At 47.7% G+C, this 23,354-nt stretch overlaps 2 protein-coding genes and 1 pseudogene across 2 annotated transcripts; 2 read left to right on the top strand and 1 right to left on the bottom strand.

The window, feature by feature from the left end:
- The first annotated feature begins 10,380 nt into the window (after positions 1-10,380).
- On the top strand, positions 10,381-10,750 carry LOC145419091 (histone H2B-like; annotated as a pseudogene).
- Positions 10,751-13,587: 2,837 nt separating this feature from the next.
- LOC145419080 (histone H3) lies at positions 13,588-13,998 on the bottom strand. Its single transcript, XM_080287321.1, has one exon. It carries the CDS (start codon positions 13,996-13,998, stop codon positions 13,588-13,590), a length of 411 nt encoding a protein of 136 aa, XP_080143447.1.
- Positions 13,999-15,558: 1,560 nt separating this feature from the next.
- On the top strand, positions 15,559-15,870 carry LOC145418911 (histone H4). Its single transcript, XM_080287167.1, has one exon. It carries the CDS (start codon positions 15,559-15,561, stop codon positions 15,868-15,870), a length of 312 nt encoding a protein of 103 aa, XP_080143293.1.
- The last annotated feature ends 7,484 nt before the right edge of the window (positions 15,871-23,354 follow it).

Below are 23,354 nucleotides of genomic sequence, written 5' to 3'. Positions count from 1 at the left end.
TGTCCCGGGAGCCAGTGAAGGTTAATCGTTGCGCCCCTACGGACAAGAAGTGATGCAAATGTATGAATCGCTGTTAGGAGAAAGACGTTGTCATGCAGCGATAAGGATCGTAATCTCTGAATGGAGGAAAGAGAGTCTGTGTGGATTACGACTCGATTGTGACGATGGTGGTGAGCATGGCGCAATGCACCCAGGATGGCCGCAAGTTCCGCCTGGAAAGCGGATACACCTGAAGAGAGTCGCCAAGCTTCCACTAGTTGCCCAGAGACAAAGGCCGCTCCAGCTGCGCCATTAGGGGGAAACAGAGCCATCAGTGTAGTAGATGGCTGAGTCTGGTGAGGCCAGAGCTGCCACCCTACTGAGACCCTCCTGGCGAAGGAGTGCTGGAATCAAGGAGCGGGGTTTAGCCTCCGATGGACCAAAAATATTAAAAAGGGGAGGATCCCATGGCGGTGGATCAACGTATCCAGGAAAGGGAGAGTCGGGATCTTGACAGAGGCTCGCAGCAGCTCCCAAACCATGGATGGCAGCGGCCGTGGTGCGGGCCCAGTCACGCTGAGGGGCCGGCTCGGGTGGGCGGCAGAGAAGGCGTTTTAGGAGGGCAGAGACAGGCAGGTGAGGCAGGCACTGGATCAGCTTCAGGGTGACTACTGCCGCTCGCAACACAATGCGATGGGCCAGAGACGGCAGCCCACCCTCCATACGCAGATTGACCAGTCGGGTCCAGCGTGGAGCACCCAGCATAATGCGGAGGGCATCATTCTGGATGACCTCCAGAGATCTAGCGACTGGCGGAGCAAGGCCCGTCAAGCAGATGGCGCTGTAGTCCACCAAGGATCGGACTGCGTGTATATAAAAAGTCCGTAGGACGGAATATGATGCCCCCAAACTCCGCCTGGACAGATAGCGGAGAGCAGCCATGCGGGTGGATGCACGCTCCCTCAGGTACCGAACATGGCAGGCAAAGTTGAGACCCGTGTCAAGCCAGACCCCAAGTACCGATGTGCAGTGACCATGGAGAGCTGATGGCCACCGAGTAGCAGTGGAAAGTCTGGTGGCGGAGTCCAAATGGCAGGCACTTGGTCTTCAGGATGTTAATTTTTAGGCCTAACTCGGCACACTTGGCATGGAGCCGAGAAAGGGCCAAGTCTGCCTGTCGAAAACAATCCCGTCTAGTAAAAATGAGGGCAAGATCGTCTGCATAACAGAGGAGGGTGACGCCAGGCCCATAATCGATGGTTAAGAGCCCCTCCATAAGGATATTAAACAGGAGGGGGCTTAGTACGCTCCCCTGGGGCGTGCCATTAAAATGTGTGCAAAAGTGTGAGAGGTGCCCCTGGAATCTGACCCCTGCAGAGCGATCCACAAAGAAGTCCCTGATCCAGGATAAAAGCCTGCCTCCCACACCCCTGTCTGCAAGGGCAGCCAAAATAACCGTAGGGCTGGCTAGTTCAAAAGCCTTTTCCAGGTCGAGGAAGACGGCCATCCCCTTTCCCCCTCTCAGTTCCCCAAGGAAAGACGCGAGGCAGTGAGTGGCACTCCTACCATGGTGGTATGCGAAGATCCTTGGGTGCAGTGGTCCCAGCCGCCAAGCGAGACGAGCCCGCACAACCCTCTCAGCCGTTTTAGCGATACAGCTAAGGAGGGAGATGGGGCGCATGGCGGTAGGATCATGAGGCTTGGGAATCGGGTGAATAACAGCCGCCTTCCACGACCTTGGCAGACGCCCCTCAGACCACGAGAGGTTGATCAGATCAACTAGGCGCTCGCTGCCGCTATCCCCAGCGTGTGACAGGAGTGAATTTGTGATTCCGTCCAGTCCAGGCGCAGAGTCTCCCCTGTGGTGCAGTGCTTTTAGGACCTCCCCGCTGGTGATGGGACAATCAGCTGGGTCTGGCCTATCACAGGCAGCCTGAACTGCCGTGGCACGAGCGGTGCATAGCTGAGCCTGCAGGATCTGGACGGATTGCGGGAGATTCCTTGAAGCAGAGCGATCTGCGAAGTGCTGAACGAGGCGGCTGGCCTCTGCGGCAGGATCAGGATGCGAGGGCGGCCGAGGAGGACGTGGATTGGAGATGGACCTGATTCTCCTCCACATCTCCCTGAGTGTGGAGTGAGCATCTAGGGTACGACACCATCCAATCCACGCCTCCTCCTTGAGGCGGCGTTTCTCTGTGGTGACGTGTCGCGTGACAGCCACCAGGTACCGACGGTGTGGCGATGTGCGACGCCGTCGGTACTGCCTACGTGCCGCATTTAGCCGCCGGTTCAATTCCTTGACCCTGTCGCAGTAAATCCAGCCGTCCCGATAGCACCTCGCGGATCGACTCTGCAGGGGGATAGCAAGAGAGGCAGCCTGTGAAAAAATACTCGCCACCTGTTCTGCTCGGCTCTCGAGGTCTGAGGCGGGAGGAGATGCAGCAAAGGCCCCAGCTAAGGCCTGTGCAAAAGCCGCCCAGTCGGCCCTACGGAAGTCCCACCGCAAAGGAGGGGGCGGCGTCGGTGGGAGTGGAGCAGTTGGCAAAGTGACCTCTAGGGCAAAATGATCACTGGCGAGGTGTCGGTGCAGCGACCATGTTGCCGAGCCCGCAAGGGGGGAGGACACAAACGCCAAGTCCAGGCGCCCCCTGTCAATGTGTGTGGCCTCGGTGGTGTCGTTTAGTAGGGAAACATCACCCACCTCCTCCAGTATTAAAGAGATGTGTCGTCCTGCATCGTTGGGCCGAAGAGGCGAAGAGAGCAGGGCGTGGTGGGCATTGAAGTCGCCCCCAATGTACACAGCTCCCCTGGCAGCTTGGGAGAAAAGTTCCCCCAACTCCAGGGTGCTCCTCTGGCTCCGGTATACATTGTACACCGTCAGGGGCGACGTCGCCAGATGGAGAACCACGCCCTGAACCTCCACATCAGGTCCACAGAAAGGAGGGGGCTCACAATCCGTGCACGCGATGTGGTCCCCGGACCAGAACGGCACATCCCCGTGTAACGCCACGAATATACGGGAGGAGATGGGTGATGTATCCCGAGAGATGGAAAGTGGAATTGCCTGAGAGCAAGGTCTCCTGCAGGAGAATGACATCAGGGCGGTCCTTGGCGGCCGCTTCCTGCAAAAGGGGGAGCTTGCTCCGTGCTCCCAAGCAATTCCACTGGAGGAGCCTGAGAGAGCGGTCTACTGGCCGTCCGGCGACAGTTGCGGGCGGTCGTTCTCCTGCAGCAGTGGTGAGGCCCTCTCCATCACTTTGGACCCTGATGGTGTTAGGGTTTTCCCCAAATGATGACGCTGATGAGGCAGCTGTGTGGTGGAAGACAGAGCATTGGGAGGTCGTGGCTTGACCCTCTTGGACGGGCGAGCTGTCCTGTGCAGTGTGGGGACGGGGTCGCCCTGCCGAACGAGCTGGGCGGCGAGGGGACAGAGGAGCACCTAGGCTCGCCATCTTCCTCTCTATTGCCCGGTCCACCAGGCGATTGGCAGCTTCGGCAAGAGGCTCGGTTGGGAGAGGGATGTCGAGGGTTGACGCTATTGTCTTCGCAAGGGTCAGCGCCAGCTCCGTGGCAAAGGTCCTGAGCTCCTCCGTTGTGAATGAGATCACCGGAGGAGCAGGAGCGGTTGGTGGACTGGGTGTGGAGCCTGGCACTGGTGGCGGAACAGTCAGTGGCTGGCAGGTCTCTACAGGTGGAAGTGCTGGCGAGACAGGTGGCTGCTGGCGGTGGACTTCTGCTGTGGTCTGGACCACAGTCAGAGCTGAGGGCAATGGAGGGAACTCCTGGTCGCTGAGAGGTGGTGGGCGCTGGATGAGAGGGCGGCGCTGTTGGCCCCAGATGAAAGTGCCAGGGGGAGCTGGAGTAGCGCTGGCGGCCTGGTTCTCCTGCACAAACGCTACCTGCCTCTCCCGACCCTGGTTCACTCGGTGAACCCTCGCGGGGCAGCTGGGGGTGCCAGGCGTGGTGTCGCCCGGAGCAGTTGGGGCACTTGGCCGCAACCGGTTTTGTCTCCTTGTACCGCTGGAGGCACTCGGCCGTGTCGTGGCCGCCACTGCACATGCCGCAGATGACGGGGCGGTTGCAGTTGGCACGGTGGTGCCCGTAGCGCTGGCAGCGGTAGCAACGGAGAGGCTCCGGGGTGAAGGGGCGAAGGTGATATGTTCCCCAGTTCCCTAGGTCGATGGACGGGATCAGAGGACCCCGCAGGGTAACAACGACCTGACGAGTCTCTTCCCGGGTCCGCGTTTTCTGGCAGCGGGTCGCCTCCTCGACCTGAGGGTGGTGAAGGAGGATCTCCAAAGGCATTCTCAAGGGGTAGCCCATGACAACTGCCTTCGTCGACTGTTGGCCGGGCGTCAGCTCGACTAGTTTCACAGGGCAGGCCTCGTCCTGCATAGCTGATCTCAAGAGGTCGTAGGCTCCCTCGTCCTTCGGCACCAACACCGAGCTGCCATCTCGACCTATCAGGTTGGAGCAGCGTAGCCCTGGCAGGTGACGCTCTAGTGCAGCCACGGCGTCGTAGCTCGTAAGATGGCCGTCCTGTACCGGCACACGGAAAGCTGGAAATGCAGAGCGGGGAGGCGGACGCACAGCTACGGACACGGAGGGACGGGCAGCAGAGGGATCCCTGAGGGGAGGCCCAGTGCGTACTGCCGGAGAAGGGCCGTTTCCCTGGCGAGCACGCCTCGATCCCTTCCGTACCACGGGGGTGAAACCCTCATCTAGATGCAGAGTGGGATCTGCAGAGGGGGAGAGCTGAGTCGCAGCAGGAGCCTCCGAAGTGCCCCTGGTGGAAGAGAGAGATGGTGGAGCAGGTGCAACCTCCTCCATAGCCTCATGTCGGCGGGCTGCCTTAGCCGAGCGGGTAGAGTCACCTCGCGAGCGAGGTACCACTCCCGGAAATTTAGGTGTGGAGGGGTTTGCACAGGCTGCCTCGTGAGCTGATGAGCGAGAGCTCGAGTCCGAGCAGTGACGCTCTCTCTTCGTGCCTGTGGCAGGGCACGGGATGGAGGGCCTCGAATGAGGAAGCGGGAGGCGGGAATGCCCGTGGGGCCTAGGGATGCTGGATCCCTTCATGGTGCTCACCGGAGCAGGCCAAAAAACTCAGTCAAGACACACACACCCACGCACATACACCTCACACACACAACCACTCAAAAATCACAAGCAAACAAAATACAGAAAAAGAGGCCAGGTCCCTACAGTGACGGGCAACCTATGCTCCCCGCCCTCTAAAGGGCGATGGGAGGCCCCGCCACTGCCCCTTTCGGGTCTTCCCTACTCTAACAGAGCCGCCCTCACCGCCTCCTATAACCAGGCCCTAAAGGCCCCCCTTCATGGAAGTGCCCTAACGGCACCCCTTCAGGGTTCGGCGTCGTACTACGGTGAGGTACACTAACGGCAGGCCAAAAAAAAAAAAAAAAAAAAAAAAACACCCACACACTCAGTCACAAACACACACACACTCCCACTCACACCCAGGCAATCTGAGACTAAGTCACAGAAAAAACCTGGAAAGCAAAAGAAAAGCTTCCTCAGTGCCAGAGACTAAGTCTAAACTGGCAAAAAACGAGGCAAAACAGGCGAAAATCGTCAAGAGTGAATGAAACAGTGTTCACACCTCGAGCGAAATCGGCCAGACCTCCTCACCCGACAGAGTCAGAGCTAGGAGTGGTCACCCGCCCGCGACCTTCCCTTAAATACCCGTCTTCCCGATCCGGCCCCATCCCACCCGCGAATGGGAACGAGGCAGAAGCCGGGCTGCGATCGGGCAGCAATCACATATAAGGATTTCAGCAAGCGCGTCCCCCTCAAACCGACGAGGGTCCACACGACGGAGTTGCTATCATGATTAAAGGCACAATTAAACACGACTTCATCACAACATGGACACACAGACATTTCCTTGCAGTTAAAACACACACTACTCTTGGCCCCCTCATAGTCTCCACTACATACACCAGACCCAACACTGGCATCCCCTTCACAGACATAAACAGACTCTTCAACAACACTGCACCAACACTCTTCATTTCAGATCTAAATGCACAACACGGGACATTCCAACACAACACAACCAACAATCATGGAAGACAAATGTTCAACATATACCAACACAAAAGATTAAATTTCCTAGGACCTGATTTTCTCACAACATTTACACCTAGGGGATCAGGTAAGCCAGATCTCATCTTCACCAACAGATCATTTAACATTTTTCATCACCACATCACCCCCGGCCCCATGTCTGGGTCTGATCACATCCCCATCATAATGTCCATCTCCACCAACCCGATCCTGATCCCCAGTACACCACACTATGACTACCTACATGCAGACTGGGATGCCTTTACACAAACCCTTTCAGAACAAGAATACACCACTGACTATGAGGGAAAACACCACACGGACATAGAAGAACAATGTAAATATCTACACATGTGCATACTTAACACTGCCAACATTACCATACCCACAACCACACACATACCTATACACACATTCATACCATCCATACGAACACAACGACTCCTAGTGTGTTACCGTCGTCGGTTTGAACTAAACAAAAACAACTTAGGCCAAGTACGGTTCGACCTATCACACCTTCGGACACATGTAATCAATAGCCTTGAATCCGACCACAATGCACACTGGCGACGCCTCATACAAACTGCTCAACAACACAGGAAAAACTAAACCCTGGGAATTCTGGAAACACATTCGCCGACTCAAGGGCTGTAACTTACCTACAGTAAGAAAATTAATTGCTAACAACAGAGAAATCACAGATCCCAGGGAAATCACAAACACATTTAAAAACGCATGGCAACAAGTATACCACCCTAACCCTCCTCATCCTGCCGCAACACGTCACATAAGACATATAGAACAACACCTTCACACTATCCACGAACATATCACACCAGACGCAAACATACACATAAATAATCTAGACATACATAACTCCCTCACTGCTCCCATACTAGTCGAAGAAGTCAAGTCTATGCTCGCTAGAACTCCAAAGAAGGCGCCGGGTGCCACAGGCATCGGACATCACATACTCAAACACCTCCCAGACACATTCATAAATGCACTTACACACTTAAACAACGCTGCCTTGGCATCCGGCTACTTTCCGGACTCGTTTAAGACCGCGACAGCTACTCTAATCCCTAAAAAAGACAAGACAACAACAGACCCTTTAAACTTCAGGCCCATTAGTTTACTAGAAGTGTTAGGAAAAACTTTCGAACGAATCATCAACATTAGATTACGGCAATACTTAGAAGACGAAAACCTTCTTTCCCCCAGACAGTTTGGTTTCAGACCTAGACGATCCACACAGGACGCCCTAAACATCATCACCAATTACTTACATATCAACCAAAACATCCGCAATGCATACAAGACAGCCCTTATTACTCGTGACGTAAAACGTGCATTTGACTCTGTTTGGCACGCAGGCCTGAAGTACAAAATCTGCGAACAATTCAACTTTCCTTCACTCATTAAAAAACTACTTTGCAATTTTCTAGACAACCGCACAATGCGCATTAAATTTAAAAATAATTACTCAGACTTTTTCCAACTTCACGCAGGTGTACCTCAGGGCTCCGTCCTTGCACCCACCCTCTACACACTCTACACAAATGACATCCCCACCCCACTACATGACGATTCACTCACCATTCAATACGCAGACGACATTACTCAACTTGTACGATCAACAACAATTGACGGAATTACCAACAAAGCGAACATAGAGCTGGACCGAATTGCACGATGGGAGCAGAAGTGGCGGATTCAAGCGAATCCCTTGAAATGCACAGTAACATATTTTCGTATTAAATCAGCTAATCCCCGCCCACTTTTTCTAAATTCGCGTGATCCAGATCGCGTTCCCATTCCTATTAGGAATACTTGCACCGTACTTGGTCTTACATACGATAAAAACTTCAAATTTCATCATCATATACGAGGCAAAGCAGGCGTGGCTGGCACTGCATTAACACAAATATATAGGTTTCGTAGTGCAACACCATCAACTAAATTTCATTTGTATAAAGCACTGATCAGACCACTGCTCACGTATTCACCATTAAGTCTATCTCTTTCGGCCAAAAGCAACATTCTAAATTTACAGAAAGTTCAAAATAAAGCCATACGTTGGGCACTGAGCATACGGTGGGATGATTTTATCACCAACATACACTGTCATGAACGCGCCAACATTCCACCCATCAACACTTACCTTCACCACCTACAACAAAAACAAATCACCAAACTCACCGACGTTCACACTGACTTCATCGACTTTTTCACCCGGATCACACCCCCCACACGACCTCTAGCCAACCTCTTCCACCCTGACGCAAGACCTCCACCCACCCCATTGTTTACTTAATTACCAATAGTTTATTTATTATTGATCCTTTCATTAATTAGTAATTCACACCAGCAACTCATTAAACTTAAACCACCCCTACACCCATTATCAAATCACGGCAGCCACGCATTCACACGCCATCCTCATATCCAGCACCCCCGACCCCGACCTTGACCACCCCATCAAGATAACCACCTTCCTCCACCCCTCCCCTTTCCTTAATCCCCTACCCAAGCCCCCTAGGGCTACAACACCTTACCCCAACACCCCTATCCTACCATCCTATCCCAGGCTCCGGAGCCGGAAAAATCAGATGAACCTGAGAGGCAGCCAATAAGCCAATGCTTGGCCGAGAAAGCCGTAGCGACTCACTCCTCCCTCCCTTAAGTAACAACACTGTGCACGTGCGAGACCCCACCCCCCCTCCCCAACACCAAACACACGCACGTTGGGTTAAGCCCCGACACTCTTTCTCTTAGTCTAAATTCTTCCTCTCCTACTATTTAAAAAAAAAAAAAAAAAAAAAAAAAAAAAAAACATGCACATTACACAATGCAACCAGGAACTGATCTCTCAGTAAGGCCGGGAGAAAAAACTAAGGCCTAGTTCCTGCCACCACGTGTTGTCGTCGTCCTGGTTGCATTACACTCATCACACATATACACAATCATTCTTTACCTTCCTTCCTTTCCCCCCCTTTTCTATACGTCATTGTATTGTATTGCATCCCCATTCGCGGTCCAGCAGCGGTAGCAGCAACACCTCCTCCTCTCTCCAGCATGGCCTCTACTTCTGCCACAGCCTACGACCCGTTGAGGGGGGCTAACCTGGCAGCTGAGCCTGATGGAGAAGGGCAGACCACCACCATCACTGGCACCGTGAAGTGGTACAGCATCAAGGCGAAGTACGGATTCATCCGGCGCCAGGATTCTGGCGCCGATGTATTTGTGCTTCGCTCAGGGATTGCTGCTACCTCTTCTCGGCGCCACTCGCCCTTGTTACGCCAGGGTAAGACAGTGGAGTTCCACATTCTCCAGACACCGAAGGGTCCCGAGGCTATAAACGTCACTGGACTGGGGGGTGCAGCTGTGCAAGGCTCTGCCTATACACAGCGGCGCCCCACGGCTCAGGGGCGGCGGCCTGGCGATCCCCGATGTCCTGGGGATGTGGACACCATTGTCGCCATGTGCATCGCGACGGCGAAGGCTTTCTGTGGCGATGACAAGGCAGCTATGCTCGTTCTACTCCCTCAAATCTTTGAGAAGAACGGGCTGCTACGCCTTGTCATCCCTCAAAGCTTCGCTCGTGATGCACGGCCAGCCCCGCGTCAGGAGCGTCACACCACAAGGCTGCAGCCTCCTAGACCCCGCACAACACCGCAGAAAAGGCTGCAGCTCGACGCTCCCTTAAACAGGGCAACTGTTGCCTCTGCCATCACTGCCACTGCACCGCCCACCGAGCCTACACAGACAGCTGCCTCAGAAGACTTCTACTCGCCGTCAGTAGCTGAGGAAAGGGCTCCTTCTCCCATCCCCTCCATCGACAGGGAAGAAGAAAACCTCCCGCCCTCGACTCCACCACCTGCTACTGACGAAGAGCCGAGGAAGAAGAAAAAGAAGGGGAAGAAAGGCAGGCCTCCACCACCACTTGACGAGATGGAGACTGACGATCCTGTGTCTCCACCTCCTGCCGGGATCGTCTCATGCACTCCACGCTCCACAACGCAGACCAGATACGGGCCATTGTACAATCGGAACTCAATCCCGATTTAATTCTTGGCAGTCTTAAACTGACAGACCTACAATTATTTAAAAAATTAACCAGCCCCAGCAGTTCCTCATAGAGGCTGCTCCACATTTATCACCGACAACTCTGGCGGGCTCTACACCCTGAGCCCGGGTCAATTTTACTCTTAAAATGGACAAATCTCAACAAACACACAGCGCATCCCCCATGTCGACTCAGTCTCTCGCTCGCTCCCGCACCGTGCACATACCGTCTGACTCGGCGACGCCATGCCACCCAAGACCTCCGGAAAGGCTGCCAAGAAGGCTGGTAAGGCCCAGAAGGCCATTGCCAAGGGAGACAAGAAGAAGCGTAGGAGGAAGGAGAGCTACAGCATCTACATCTACAAAGTGCTCAAGCAGGTCCACCCTGACACCGGCGTTTCCTCCAAGGCGATGTCTATCATGAACTCTTTCGTGAATGACATCTTCGAGCGCATTGCTGCAGAGGCCTCACGCCTGGCACACTACAACAAGCTGTTCAACCATCACCAGCCGGGAGATCCAGACGGCCGTCAGGCTGCTCCTCCCTGGCGAGCTGGCCAAGCACGCCGTGTCTGAGGGCACCAAGGCTGTCACCAAGTACACCTCCTCAAAGTAGAGAGGTTACGCTCTTGGCCATTTCAACATTTCCGGCTCCAATCGGAGCCACAAGATTTTCGATAAAAAGGGGAAAGACAGACTTACAAATTATCCTCTCAGGAACTCGGGTTTATCGACCTTTCTCTCTCTCTCTCTCTCTCTCTCTCTCTCTTTCTTTTTTACCTTCATGTCTTTCTTTCTTTTCTCCCTTCATGTCTTTCTTCCTTTTCCGCAACGGTGGTTTGGGATGGGCACGTAGGCACAATCGAAATTTTTTGAACTAGGGTTGGGGGTTAAAACAATAGAGTCAAAATAAAAGAGTAAATATGGGCGTGCGCGCCTTCTTATTCATCTGGAGAAACAACAACAACAACAACAACAACAACAACGCACCGTCGCCCCAAGAAGTGACGGCACAGTTTCAGATTGCTTCGGTCACTCTCCACTGCCATATGTTCTATGAAAACAGTGAATATAAGGTAAACATTCAATGCCTTCATCACGTCATGCCAAATAACGTATTTATTATATCGCGAAAATAATGATGTAAAATGAATAACAGGAGGCAGTGATATATTAGATGGTAACACTTAGTTATCTTTCCCGATTTGAATGAATGTGAAATGTATTAACTTCGCGCGCGGTGGCCAGTACGCCTATAACTCCCAGTCACTGTTTTTTTTTTTTTTTCTTAAATAAACTCTAATGTCCTGCTCAACAGAAAATGCTTATTTGGAAGTTTTGAACTCAATGATTTGTTTATGAACCTCTGCATTTTATTACTCTTGCGAATCGATTATGCACTGAGGATATCAGACACTGACAGAAGGTAGCATTCTCCAAGGAGCTCCGACTCTGATGTACGGTTTTTTTGTTTTTTTGTTTTTTTTTTTCACCGATAGCCCTCTGTCTTAGATGAAATAATCCTGAGATTTTTTTCATGGGAAACTGGCTAAAGGCAGTGTAATAACTGCATGTCCTTGAGTGAATGTTATCTCCTTTCGTGCATGTTCATCGAAACATTTAAAATAGCTTACTGGCTTACGCCTCCTTCCCGCTTTCTGTCGTCGTCCATGGAGACATTATAAACGGAAATAAATGACTTGAAATTAATCCCTCGTATTGTAACGGAAATTATTATTTTATAAATAATCATTAATCATTTCCAATGTTTATTGAAGCTCGCTTTTCTTCAGTCTTACGCTACCCAAAAATCACTGCCTGCTACCATGCTAGATTTGAACTCCACAAAATAATTATTCCCGACTCTTTCTGAGCGCCAGTTGTGAAATATCAGTTTGTTCCGTTTAGGAATTCCTATTATCGTAACTAACCAACTGCTTCCTACAATAATTTTGAAATATACAGATAACTGGTCATGGATTTATTGTTTTTTTGTAACAATTTTACCTATTAGGTTTCACCTCGTACAGATATAAGGAAGAGTATGGACACTATCGCTGACCGAAAACTTCTGGATACTCCGCCGGCACTTCTTAGGCCGACTGTACCAACCCACACACTCAACAGGCGTACAGTAAATACATGCATGACATCGCATCATGCATATTCATGTCAGTCTATAATATGTAGGTACTGTACATACAACAACACGTGCACAAAAACATTTGTACTGTGTGCGCAGTGACCTACACATGTACGTACGCACTAAGTCATGCTCACATACACACAAGCCCTCATACATCCGTACACACAGACATACATGCTCACACACACACACACACACACACACACACACGTACAGTATAAATATACAACATACATACATACATACACACGCTCAACTGCAGGTAAAAATCGATGGGTTCAAGTTCACTTTTTTTTTTTCCCTCCGTATATTAACGGAAGGATTTAACGTGCGTTCGTGGCCACTGTCAAACCTTCATAACGGGTACAGAGACTCTCCTAATATGCAGCGGGAATGCCTTTCTCCTTGTTCAAACCTGTGTACGTTTATGAGGGCGTGACTGAATCGATCAGGAAGTAAACGAAACAGGCAAATAACGACAACAAAAACTGCGACGTTAACAACAGATCAACAAAAGAAATAAACGAATAGGCAAGTTGCCCCTCCTCCCCCCCCCACCCCCCCAAAAAAGGAAATGAATGATTGAAAAAAAGGATGAATGAATGAATGCATGTATGTAATTATATAAGTACAGTTCATTCGTCCGTTTGTGTGTGTGTGTGTGTGTGTGTGTGTGTGTGTGTGTCCTCATACGTCCGTACACACAGACATACATGCTCACAAAGACACACAAATACATAGGTACAGTATAAACATACATACACGAGCACAACTGCAGGCGAAAATCGATGGGTTCAGTTTTTTTTTTTTTTTTTTTTTTTTCCAGCATAGTAACTGAAGGATTCACCGTGCGTTCATGACGGATATAGAGAGCATCTCCTAATATGCTGCGGGAATGACTTTTCTCGTTGTGCAAACCTGTGTACCTTTATGAGGGCGTGAGTGAATCAATGAGTAAGTAAAAGAAACAGGCAAATAACGAAAATAAAAACTGCGACGTGAACAACAGATCAATAAAAGAAATAAACGAATAGGCAAGTATTCCCCCCCTTCAAAAAAAAAAAAAAAAAAAAGGAAATGATTAAAAAAAAAAAAATGAATGAATGCATGCATGTAGGTAAGTAATGGAGTTCATTTGTGTGTGTGTGTGTGTGTGTGTGTGTGTGTGTGTGTGTGTGTGTGCGGAAAAGCAAGAGCTGATATATGGAAACCTAAACTGAGGGTCTGTCATCATCTCTCTTTGAAAAAGGGTTTTGGCCCTGAAAAGGGCCGAGATTTCTTTCGATCGAGGTGAGGGGTCTCTCGCCTTAGGCGCGCTCGCCACGGATGCGGCGGGCCAGCTGGATGTCCTTAGGCATGATTGTTACACGCTTGGCGTGGATGGCACACAGGTTGGTGTCCTCAAAGAGACCGACCAAATAGGCCTCAGACGCCTCCTGCAGAGCCATGACGGCAGAGGACTGGAAGCGCAGGTCAGTCTTGAAGTCCTGGGCAATCTCACGGACGAGACGCTGGAATGGCAGCTTCCTTATAAGCAACTCAGTGCTCTTCTGGTAGCGGCGGATCTCACGCAGGGCCACAGTGCCAGGCCTGTAACGATGGGGTTTCTTGACGCCGCCGGTGGCAGGGGCGGACTTGCGAGCGGCCTTGGTGGCCAGCTGCTTGCGAGGGGCCTTGCCCCCAGTGGACTTGCGTGCAGTCTGCTTGGTACGAGCCATGGCTGAGCGTGACTGAGCGAGCGAGAAAAGCGAGAGTGTTGGCGCGCCGCGCCTGGCAGCGGCCTTTTATGCCGCCTCAGGACTGGCGGCGTGTGAATGGTCGGGGTGTGATGTACATGGCGGTGATTTACTGTTCATGCTTTTCCGATGCAATTCCTGGTTTGCTTGCAAAATTTGGCATGCCCTGTGGCGTGACCTGGCTACGACACCTCTCTAGGATTGGCCTCCTGGGAGCTGGGGTGGGGCCTAGGCCTGAAATCAAGGTTAGATGGATAAGGTTCGTACTTGCACGACCGACACTGGGCAACACCACCCTTCAGGTTCGTCTTTCCCGGGGAGGGGAGGGTGCGCAACTGCTTCCCTGCTCCCCTTCGGCAGCGAGCCTTAGCTCGTGTAGAAGCTCTGCAACGCTGGTCGTCTGCAGACTACTACACTGACGGCTCTGTCACTGCAGACGAAGCTGCGGGTGCAGCCTTCGTCTGTGGTGATGAGGTGGTGTCGTGGCGACTCACACCAGGCGCATCAGTGTTTCAAACGGAGCTTACAGCTATTCTGGGAGCATTAAGGTATGCATACCATCATGCACACTATAACATCGCTGTGCATTCTGACTCACTTTCAGCGATCCGCGCAATCCATTCTCACACCCTAGGAAACAACCCCTTCCTTCTATCCTCCATTTTCCTGTACGCCAGGAAAATTAAAGATAATGGAGGTACCATTTTCTTACACTGGGTGCCGGGCCACGTAGGCCTACAGGGCAATGAGCGGGCAGATCAGGCTGCTAAAGATGCATGCAGCCTACCCAACATCACCTTTAATCTTCCTGACTCCCCTCGAACAATCCTGGCACCAATCATCAAAGCGACATGGCAGTGGACTAGAGAGGAACACCAACTCCTCACTGCAGAAGCCTCCAGCTCTGCCACATGGTTCGGCAGGGCCACGGGTTGTGTGCCTCTTCCACCTCTCCCACACACACCCAATTATGTCCTAGTCCGCCTACATCGCTTGTGGCTTGGATTCCACTGTTACGATCAAATTGCTAATACTAATCCTAGCCCTTGTCATCACTGCCAGGACCAAGAACCCTCGCCACTACACCATTACATCCTACGGTGTCCAGTCACACACCCTCTCAGAGCAAGCCTAAACAGAGGCTTCACCTGGACTCTGATGAAATTGATGCCCCTTCTATTATAGCCAACACACCACTTACAACCATACTTACCACAGTAGAAAAATATCCCCCCCCACGATAAAGAACAGTCCACTACGCACTACACCTAACCATTTTTACGACCAGGTATTGCACCTCCACAGCACTTCTTCAAATTACTTCAACTTAATCATCCCCCTATTACAGAGTTCTCCTCATTCATTTACTTGACAGTGCAGCCGCACGTCACTGAACGGGCTCACACGTTTGCCCGTGCCTCAGTATTGCACTGAGGCGAATATTCCACCACCACCACCACCAGCGGGGTCGTCATCATTGTTGGTGCTGGGAGCGGAGTGGACACTCACTACTACTGGGTCTGAGGAGCAGCTGTAGACACTATGACTGGTCGAGGCAAAGGCGGCAAGGGTCTGGGCAAGGGAGGCGCCAAGCGACACCGCAAGGTGCTTCGTGACAACATCCAGGGCATCACCAAGCCTGCCATCCGTCGTCTGGCTCGTCGTGGCGGCGTGAAGCGTATCTCGGGCCTGATCTACGAGGAGACCCGCGGTGTTCTCAAGGTGTTCCTCGAGAACGTGATTCGCGATGCTGTCACCTACACTGAGCACGCCAAGCGCAAGACCGTGACCGCGATGGACGTGGTGTACGCCCTGAAGCGACAAGGGCGCACCCTTTACGGCTTCGGCGGTTAAGAGGGTGCGTGCCTAACTGCATGGCACTATTCCACCTGGCCACGGCAAAGCACACAACAACAACAACCCCCGGACCTCTTTTAGAGGTCCACACCTAATTTCTGTGAAAGAGAATGAATGAAGGCATAGTAGTCTAAGTAATTGCAGACGTTGAGCTGGTTAGCTAGCACCAAATTTTTTTTTTTTTTAATGTAACGGATATGAAGACATGTAATGCAACCCAACCAACTCTTTACCACACCTAACATAACTTACCTGAACCATATCAAACCTCCCTCCCTCCCTCCCTCTCTCTCTCTCTCTCTGGCAGTTATAAAAAAAAAAAAAAAATGGGGGGGGTTAGGCAACTGTCAATTTTGCTTCTACATCTTCTAATTTTAATGGACGTCTGCATACATATACATTATCACTTATTTTGCTGACCCATTGCTTTCTCTGTCCCTCTGATCTCACCCCCCCCCCCATTTCAGGAAAGCTTTCTCCATACCTATCAGGGCAATTTCCATCCTGTTGCGAGAGCATCTCCTCTGCCGTGCTCCGGGAGTCGCCTCCATAAATCGTGAAGGCAAATCCCACTATTCCAAGGTATTTCTGCCTTCATATGCACGAGCAGCAAACTTGAAGGATGCACCTAGAGAATAGAAGACACAGTCAGTCACGTCAGTGAGGCACCACACACACAGTGCATGATATGAATGCCTAAGTGTTAGACAGACAGAATGTCTGCATATGAACAAGTTATCCCTTGAATTTGTCGCTGTCACGGCCGTTTTCTCTAAGTGCCAAAACCCACCAATCACCCATCGTACAAGCATTGCATCAACCGCCATACAACCGCTGAGGCCTGAAATCAAATTTAAATGGATTCGGTTGGTACTTGCACGACCGCTAGTGCATTATATAGAAGAGGTGGTCGACAAGGTGGCTGACACTCGCCTCCCAACAGCTTCACTAAGCAGGCCTACACCGGAGCTCGCAGTTCGATGGCTGCTGCTGCTGCTGCTGTTGATGATGATGATGATTATTATTATTATTAATCTTGATGATGATGATGATGATGAATGAATGGATGGATGAATAGATAGATTGTGGTTTTTGATTTTATAGGAACTAGTTGTTGCAATACTACTACTAATGACGAGAGACATGAATGAATAGTATTTTCTTAATTATTCCTCTTATTTGGGGGTGTTAAATCCACCATGGTCGTCACCACACGGATAATATCAGTCTGTCTCTGTATGTAACTCCACATGCTCCTCACAAATAACTCATTTCCACTGCTCTCACTCTTGACTTGCGTCTTTCCAACATGGTCCAAACTTCACTTCCATACGTTAGAGTTAGTATCACGATACTGTCATGCACTGCCTTTTTTACTTCCATGCTCACATCCCTGTTCCTTATCACTGCTTTGAAAGAACCAACCACCTTTCTTCCCTGTTGTACCCGTCCAAGCACTTCACTCACTAAACTTCCATCCTTACTCATCACACTACCCAAGTACTTACACGCAATCACATTTTCCATTTCCTCCTCATCCAGCCTCACTGTACATTCAGTGACTTCACTTCTCTCAAACACCATAACCAGAGATCAGGAAAATATGTGAAGCACAAAAAATATTTTCTCACGTTTTCTGCAAAGAAAAAAAAAAAAATGATTTCCGCTAAAGATGCACCAAAATGGCCTAAATAACATTTTTATCAGATCTCTGGTAATGACTGACAGAAGACAGCGTCTTACGGAAGAAAATCTGAACAAACTCATGGTTACAAACTGTTTTTACAATCGTTCTGCAGTCTGAGCTTTATCTTACAGTACTATGTTTTGTATACAGGTCTGTAGCCAGAATTTTATTTAGGGAGGAATCGTCAGCTAATTCGAAAAGTTAGTCATATGTTCCTTTCCTTTTTTCTCATTTTTTAGCTACGGTATATGTACTTAATGTCAGTTTATGGCTTGCTGATACGATCAATTGATCATTCGGTATTATATAAGCTACTGTTTTGAAATGTCAATAGATTTCAGGGATAATCCACCCCTGTCCCCCTTGGATGCAGGATTGGTTGGTATCATTTCTGATTTTGTTTTCCTGAATATTCACCGAAATAAAGCACTGATTAAAACTACATATTTTAGTTCTACCGTCATATATTTTAGTGCAAACACGTAATATATAAAAAAGCTAAAATGGCCTAAATAACATTTCAATCCGATCTCTGACCATAACTTTACTCTTCCCTACACCCACCGTTGATTCCGTTACACACACTCCTAAACTCATTCACCAAGCCTTGCATATGTAAATGACGTAGCAAAATATATAGAACGAGTATGTAAATGAAATAGCTAACGATTATCAAGAAACGTTATAAATATACAGAACGAATAGATAATGAAATAACAATAAGTAATACAATAAACAACAAAGATATGTTAGTGGAATATGGTACGCAAGTGCATGTAAACAGTGATGATTAGCAGCAAAGTACTGGTTACCTTATAACATCAGCATCTCTAATTAGGCTATTCACAAAATCGTCATACCAAGCAACATTTACGGTATACAACAACAAAAAATGTCTACCTGTCCCAACCCACATAAAAATACATAAATACCGTAGCTACATAAAACAATTACCTATATTCTATAATAATAAAAAAAAAAAGTAATACCGGCCTATTTATTTAAAAAAAAATTATCCTACCATGCAACAATTAACGGGAAAATAATGGTAAAACATAATTACTGCAACTTACCTCCTAATACCCTACAGTGCAAGTTGCTAGCCAACCATGACAAGTTATCGGTATATCAGTTAAATACCTTCTAGTCAACTGGGGTCGCAGTCAGATGCGCCTGGGGTTGCAACTATTACTATAATAATTCAGACTTCCACATCCTAACAAAACTAACCTAACTAATCTAACAACCACAGCCTAACCCAATCTATTCCTTATCCTAGTCCAATTTTATTCAAGCCTGTAGTCAAAAAGGTTCACATTAAATGAGCCTGTGCCTGCACAAACTAATCTAGACTTGCACATCCTAACACAACTATCCCAATCTGACCAATCTAACATTACCACAGCCTGGTACAATCTAATTTTCCCCAACACGATTACTAACCTAATCTAACCAACCTAACGTAACCATAGCCTAGTCTAATCTAATATTCCCCATACACAACTACGTCCATTCTATGACGCTTTTTATATTTTAGTTTTGCTACCTCCAGACAGCTTTACTCAATATGGGAGATCGCACCTGTAGTGGCAGACCAATGGACGATGCACCTAACCCCGCCAGTTGTGTCTGTACTATGCTGAATAAAATTGTTCCATGTTCAAATGTTGTATAAAACCGTTCTAAGTCTCTCTTAAGCAGAACAAATTGGGCAAGTCTTTCCTGACTAAAATCGTTGTATGTCTTTTCTAAGACTTAGTTCTCTCATAAGAAAAATAAAATTGTTCTATATTCTCTATGCCGAATAAAACCGTTCTAAATCCCTTAGCCTCAATAAAAACGTTCTACAACTCTCCTAAGCTGAATAAAAACGTTCTACAACTCTCCTAAGCTGAATAAAAACGTTCTACAACTCTCCTAAGCTGAATAAAAACGTTCTTAAACTCTCCTAAGCTGAATAAAAACGTTCTACAACTCTCCTAAGCTGAATAAAGTCGTTATAAAACTCTCCTGCGCTAAATAAAATGCCAGGTACAAAAAATAAAGGGAATTATAAATATCAGATTAGAGAGAGTAATGTAAGCGGCTCTAGGTTAACCTAACCAAGCCTCAACAATTTTTAATCCATCAATCTGGTGGCTTTTACTGTTTTATTCTTGCTAACTTCAGCGACTTTATTCAGCTGTGGGAAGACCTAGTGTAGTGAGGGGGACACGGAGGCTGCATCTAACCTAACCTGTTTGAAAAGTATCTCAAGAGCTGAAAAAAATTGTCTGGCAGGCAAGAATAAAACCACGTCATTGGATAGACGGCATTAAACATCATTTGATCTACCCTAACCCAGCCTAACCTATCTTTCTATCTATTGCCAGACGCCTCAACCCCATTCGGGGTGGCCACAAACAAATCGCCTCCACGTCGCCGTCCCCCCCATCTTCACCCAATCTTAGTCAAACATGTCTTAAAACCTACACAAATTCATCCAACAGCCAAATTTTTGACATCTTCAAAACACATAAGCAATTTTACCACTGGCACAAATTTAACCAAAACATTTTAATTATTGGCATAAATAAAACCTACACAATTCTAGCACTGGAACAAACAAATCTTTGACAATTTTAACACCAGTACAAATAACACCTAGACAATTTATACACCAGGCTGTGGTACAAAAGAAGAAAGCATACAATGAATGGAGAAGAAATAGGGGTGTGGAAGAAGTTGAGAGGCGGAAGAGAGAGTTATATGTAGAAAGGAAGAGATTATTAAGCGAGTAAGAGAATGCATGAGGATTTTGGAAGGAATTTGAGTGCAAAATGGACGGACTGTAAGAAAATCTTTGGAATGAGGTGAAGAGAGTAAGACAGGGTGGCAGTGAAGTTAGCTGGGGAGTGAAAGATAAAATTGTAGATTACTAGTGGATAAGGGAGAAAAAGTGAGCAGATGGAGAGAACACTTTAAGGAATTGTTGAACACAGAGGATGGAAAGAATGCGAGTATAAGTGGCTGGGAAATGGCTGGGAGAAGCAGGGAGGTTGGAAGACAGGAAGAAATCAGTAGGATAGAAGTTGTGGAAGTAATGAAGAAAGTCAAATTGGGGAAAGCCCCAGGAATTGATGGAGTGTGTGGTGAAATGCTGAAGTATGGGGGAGAGATAGTAGGAGAATGGATGTGGAAGATGTGCAGATTGGCCCGGAGGATTGGAAGTCAGGTATAATTATTCCCTTGTACAAAGGAAAAGAGGAAAAAGAAGTGTGTGGTAATCATAGGGGTATTTGTCTTCTTAGTGTAATAGGAAAAGTGTATGGTAGGATACTTATTGACAGAGTTAGGGAAAGAACAAAGGAATTAGTTGGAGAAGAACAGGGAGGCTTTAGGAAGGGGAGAGGTTGTGTAGATCAGATATTCATTCTTAGATCTTTAGTGGAAAAGTTTCTAGAGCAGGGAAAGAAATTGTATGCTGCTTTCATGGATTTGGAGAAAGAATATGACACGGTGGATAGACAAGGATTGTGGAAGGTATAGAGAATATATGGAGTAGATGGGAAGTTGTTGAATGCTGTGAAGAGTATGTATGATGGTGCTAAGGCTGCAGTGCGTGTGGATGGTGAACTGAGTGAATTTTTGTCTCTGAAGGTTGGGTTGAATCAGGGATGTGTCATGCCTCCATGGTTGTTCAATCTGTACATGGATAGGGTAATAAAAAAGGTACAAGGTAGGGCAGTGGATGTTGAAGTGGCCCTGGTTAGAGAGGGTAGTGTTTGGAAACTCCCTGTACTGTTGTTTGCAGATGATACTGAGTTATTGAGTGAAGACGAAGGGGAGCTGCAAGGCTTGGTGGATGAGTTTGGGAGAGTGTGTAAGAAACGGAATCTAAAGGTGAATGCAGGGATGAGTTAAGTGATGGTCTTTGAGGAGGAAATAGAAAATATGAGTACATTTAAGTACTTGAATAGTGCGATGAGTCAGGGTGGAAGTTTGGAGGGTGAAGTACTTGAAAGCGAACAACAAGGAAGAAAGGTTGCTGGTTCCTTCAAGGCAGTGATAAGAAACAGGGAAGTGAGCATGGAAGTGAAAAAGTTACATGACAGTATTGTGATACCAACTCTAACGTATGGAAGTGAAGCTTGGACGTTGTTGGAAGGACACAAGTCAAGAGTGAGAGCAGTGGAAATGAGTTATTCAAGAGGAGACTGTGGAGTCGCACTGAGAGACAGGCTGACAAATGAGGATATAAAGAAGCGTTGTGGTGTGGATGTCGATGTGATAGGAAGCATTAAGAGGAGCACACTGAGGTGGTTTGGCCATGTGGAGAGGATGGAGGGTGAGAGACTGACGAGGAGAGTGTATGTGGGTGAGGTGGAGGGGGGAGAGGGAGGGGGAGGCCGAGGATGAGATGGACGGATGGGGTGGAGAGGTACCGGTATCTGAGAGAGGGGGTTGTGAGTTGGGAGAAGGGCAGTGAAATGTCGGGGGACAGGGCGACTTGGAGGCGATTTGTTTGTGGCCACTCCTTACGGGATTGAGGCGTCTGGCAACAGATAGAGAGATAGACAAATAAAACCTACACAATTCTAGCACTGGCAGAAATAAATCTTTGACAATTTTAACACTAGTACAAATAACACCTATACAATAACACACCAGCACAAATAAAGCATACACAATTCTAGTACAAATAACACCTATACAATAATACACCAGCACAAATAAAGCATACACAATTCTAGTACAAATAACACCTAGACAATAATACACCAGCACAAATAAAGCATACACAATTCTAGTACAAATAACACCTAGACAATAATACACCAGCACAAATAAAGCATACACAATTCTAGTACAAATAACACCTATACAATAATACACCAGCACAAATAAAGCATACACAATTCTAGTACAAATAACACCTATACAATAATACAGCAGCACAAATAAAGCATACACAATTCTAGTACAAATAACACCTATACAATAATACACCAGCACAAATAAAGCATACACAATTCTAGTACAAATAACACCTATACAATAATACACCAGCACAAATAAAGCATACACAATTCTAACAACAGCTCAAATACAACCTACACAATTTTGACATAAAAGTCTCATTTCTCTATCTTCATAAAACCCAGACAAATTTAAAACATGTCCATTTCTAACTTAAAAGCCTAGGCAAATTTATCGATACCACCTCATTTCTAACTTCTTACACAGAAAAAATTTCTATCAGCTTCATCTCTAACTTAAAACCTAGATGAATTTAACTTAAAAGGCTCATTTCTACTCTAACTTAAACTTTTTACACTAACAAAAAGTACCGGTAAATGAAAATAGTGCAACAAAAATGAGGAACATGAGAGAACTATTGAAGGAAAACAAATTCGGGGAAAGCAGAAAAATAGTACTAGAAAAATTAATACTGAGAGTGGAAGACATATGGAAGGAAATGAAAAACTTGCAGGAAGAAAGAATGTGAGGGAAAATGAGTATCTAGGTGAGAGTGAAAGAGAAAATAAAGAACAAAGTCACTCATAAAACAAATGAAAACAGAAAACATAACAGTACAAAGTAACAAAATGATGGTAAAAGTGAAATTAAAATTTTGTATGCAAACTGTAGAGGAAGTAAAGAAAAGCAGGTAAGTTTAAGAGAAGTGACAAACAAAACAGACCCAGAAATTATAGTCCTTAATGAAACATTCTTGAGAAGAGAAGTGGTGAAGGTAGGTTATAAAGCATATAATAATAACAGAGAAAATAAAGTGGGTGGAGGAATAGAAATT

The sequence above is a fragment of the Coenobita brevimanus genome, chromosome 117, assembly GCF_032717465.1.
Source record: "Coenobita brevimanus isolate Jiangsu-jjx chromosome 117, ASM3271746v2, whole genome shotgun sequence".
In the NCBI taxonomy this organism is placed as follows: Eukaryota; Metazoa; Arthropoda; class Malacostraca; order Decapoda; family Coenobitidae; genus Coenobita; species Coenobita brevimanus.
The sequence above is the reverse complement of the archived record's forward strand: the minus strand, read 5'-3'. Positions and strand labels throughout refer to the sequence as shown.

What these genes read in the sequence shown, in the direction of transcription:
- LOC145419080 (XM_080287321.1), bottom strand. Translation starts at nt 13,998, where the DNA reads ATGGCTCGTACCAAGCAGACTGCACGCAAGTCCACTGGGGGCAAGGCC.
- LOC145418911 (XM_080287167.1), top strand. Translation starts at nt 15,559, where the DNA reads ATGACTGGTCGAGGCAAAGGCGGCAAGGGTCTGGGCAAGGGAGGCGCC.